Here is a 2,305-nt window from a genome sequence, read left to right as displayed (position 1 = left end):
TTCGTTCTTCTGATCTCCCGGCACGGCCTTTCCAGGAATGTGGCCTGCAGCCATACTAGACACCGCAGAAGTCGCCGTAGAAATAACCTATACCACACCTCGACCAAATCTGAGCAAAAACAGCCTACCGAGGAGGCCACACTCTGAGCCGCCGCTATAGTGGAGTTCGCCGCCGACACTGGCACTTGCGGGGGAGCTTGTGGGACATGCTGAGCTACGGGGCCGATTGGTCGGTGGACCTGTGGGCATGAAAAATATCTTTTCCCCGATTCGGTAACTTACCGCTGTAGAAGGCATAGTTCGACTAGTGTTGAAGGCTGGCAGCGACGATAGGATGCCACCGCCGGTGACCGTACCAGGACTATCCGAAACCATAATGGCCTCGTTATGAACGCAGTTTCTGAGGACCTGCTCGATCGAGATGACGACAATGTTGAAGTGAGGGACGAGGAACCTCAGTGTTGGTGGTTTGTGGTATGCCGAAATCGATCATTTCATCTAGAATCTCATATACTAAGACGAAATTCTTCCGAAGAGACTCCTCGTTGAGAACCCCGCAGTAGTCTTTGATAACCTACAAAAATAATGTGCCCTTGCCGAGGTTCGAACCCGGGACCTCACCTTGATCATGTTGTTAAGGAGCTCTATTGCCCACATGGGACTCACGTTACACTGGGTCGTGAGGACGAAGTAGAGACCAGACCGCTTGACGTAGATGTAGGATATCCCATCTAGGTTCTGGAAAGATTCAAAATAGGCCCGAAAATGGACAAACGATCGATTTGACAGCGAACTTCAGTCCCCTTCCTAGTATTACGAAAATCGGCGGCGGCTCACCGCCATTCCAAAACTTCGCTTTCCGAAAGAAGATCTCAGCCGTGCCCTTGACGATGTCGCCTCGGACTAAATGAGAGCGAACACAATGGACCTCTACTGGACCTCTTTTGAATCTTCCACAGCGCAACCTAAGATTCCCCCTCATTACAGTCCCTCGTGATTATGGTATCTCCTCGTGGCGAGAGTATATAAAACTGAGATACCGAGTCGAGGACTGTCGCTGCTGCCATTAGGCCGTAGTAGAATCAACAAAAACCGACAAGTCCCGTCAAGACGGCTGCACGAGAATCTTCATTTCGATTCGAACCACAATTTTTCCTCCCAAAAAAGCAGCCTCAGTGAGTTTCACGTAAAGCTGCTAACGCACAGCAGTTAATTCTCGGCAGGTGAGGTCGGTCCATCGTACATACGTACAAGAGGGCCTCAAGATACTCGCACAGTGCTATCACTAAGCCGGATAATTTTATGGCGCGTGAAGAGTTGAGCGGAGCGAAGCGATTCACGTTTCACATTTTTGACAAAAGTTCATGACGCGAATATCGATTTCGTACTTCAGCTCTTCCACTCCGAACTATTCAATGGCAAGGCGTTCAAGGAAGGTAAGGCGTCAGCAGGCCTTCATCAACAAAGAAAAGAAGGCTGCTCAGCAGAAGGAGACTTCTGAGGAGCAGACTGAAGCTGTGGAGGTAGCGGTAGAAGGAAATAGACGGCATTCCACGTTAATGGTCAGGTCCTGCATGAGGAGACCCCTGAGCTGGAGGTAGAAGCTGAGGGGACGATTGAGGAGTCTGAGGAAGAGGCTCCTCTCGCTGAGGAAGAAGAGGAAGAGGAGGAAGAGGAAACGGTTGATCATCATCAAGAGGATCTTCTGGGTAGGCTATGGCATGGTCAGTATTGTACTGGTTGGTACAGGTGATGATGATGATGATGTTGAGGATCTCGATGAAGGCCTGCTGATCCCTGCTGGCAAGAAGAGGCCTCGCGATGACAATGACGAGGAAGAAGAAGAGGCGGAGGAAGTCTCCGGCTTTGGCAGTGATGATGATGAGGAGGAAGGCGGGTACGTTGATGATGAGGAGCTGCCAGATGAGGCCGACGAGGAGGATCTCAAGCAAGCGGCTGCGGTAGGGTCCGATCGATGTGAAGAGCCGTCATAATTCATCTCAGATGGAGGAGTTCGAGGAGGCTGAAGGAGCGGGGGAGGCAGCAATCTCTTCAAGTGCCGTGGTGGACATTCCTACTCTCAAGAAACGTAGTATGGGAATACTATCGGGTGTCGGGATTGAACCCGGCTCATTGGGTCCCTGGTCAGGCCTAGAGGAGGTCATCCGTATGTTGGCCGCTGGCAAGGAGGCTATTCGTAAGCAGGGATGCACCAGCAAGGAGTTGCGGGAGGAATTGGTGAAAACTGGGCGGAGCGAAGCAAATTGTACAAAATGGATATTTTCAGGCCCGACTGTGTGCCAAC

At 51.2% G+C, this 2,305-nt stretch overlaps 2 protein-coding genes across 2 annotated transcripts in view; one reads left to right on the top strand and one right to left on the bottom strand.

Moving 5' to 3' along the window:
* Positions 1–1,087, bottom strand: part of Pmar_PMAR000908 (hypothetical protein) — a 4,997-nt gene extending 3,910 nt beyond the window's left edge. Inside the window, exons 1-7 of the mRNA XM_002771053.1 lie at positions 986–1,087; positions 818–903; positions 622–738; positions 455–574; positions 283–408; positions 129–239; positions 1–87 (exon numbers count right to left, since the gene is read on the bottom strand). The exon at positions 1–87 is cut by the window's left edge and continues 4 nt beyond it. Coding sequence (XP_002771099.1) covers positions 1–87; positions 129–239; positions 283–408; positions 455–574; positions 622–738; positions 818–903; positions 986–1,067 — 729 coding nt within the window. The 5' untranslated portion in view covers positions 1,068–1,087. The remainder of the gene's footprint in view (positions 88–128; positions 240–282; positions 409–454; positions 575–621; positions 739–817; positions 904–985) is intronic.
* A 328-nt stretch (positions 1,088–1,415) lies between these two features.
* Pmar_PMAR000907 (microfibril-associated protein, putative) overlaps positions 1,416–2,305 on the top strand; it is a gene marked incomplete at both ends in the record, with an annotated part of 1,485 nt that continues 595 nt past the window's right edge. Inside the window, 5 exons of the mRNA XM_002771052.1 lie at positions 1,416–1,523; positions 1,568–1,709; positions 1,750–1,961; positions 2,005–2,089; positions 2,150–2,238. Coding sequence (XP_002771098.1) covers positions 1,416–1,523; positions 1,568–1,709; positions 1,750–1,961; positions 2,005–2,089; positions 2,150–2,238 — 636 coding nt within the window. The remainder of the gene's footprint in view (positions 1,524–1,567; positions 1,710–1,749; positions 1,962–2,004; positions 2,090–2,149; positions 2,239–2,305) is intronic.

Source organism: Perkinsus marinus, assembly GCF_000006405.1.
Source record: "Perkinsus marinus ATCC 50983 genomic scaffold scf_1104296964002, whole genome shotgun sequence".
In the NCBI taxonomy this organism is placed as follows: Eukaryota; Perkinsozoa; order Perkinsida; family Perkinsidae; genus Perkinsus; species Perkinsus marinus.
This window is presented reverse-complemented; position numbering and strand designations above follow the sequence as displayed.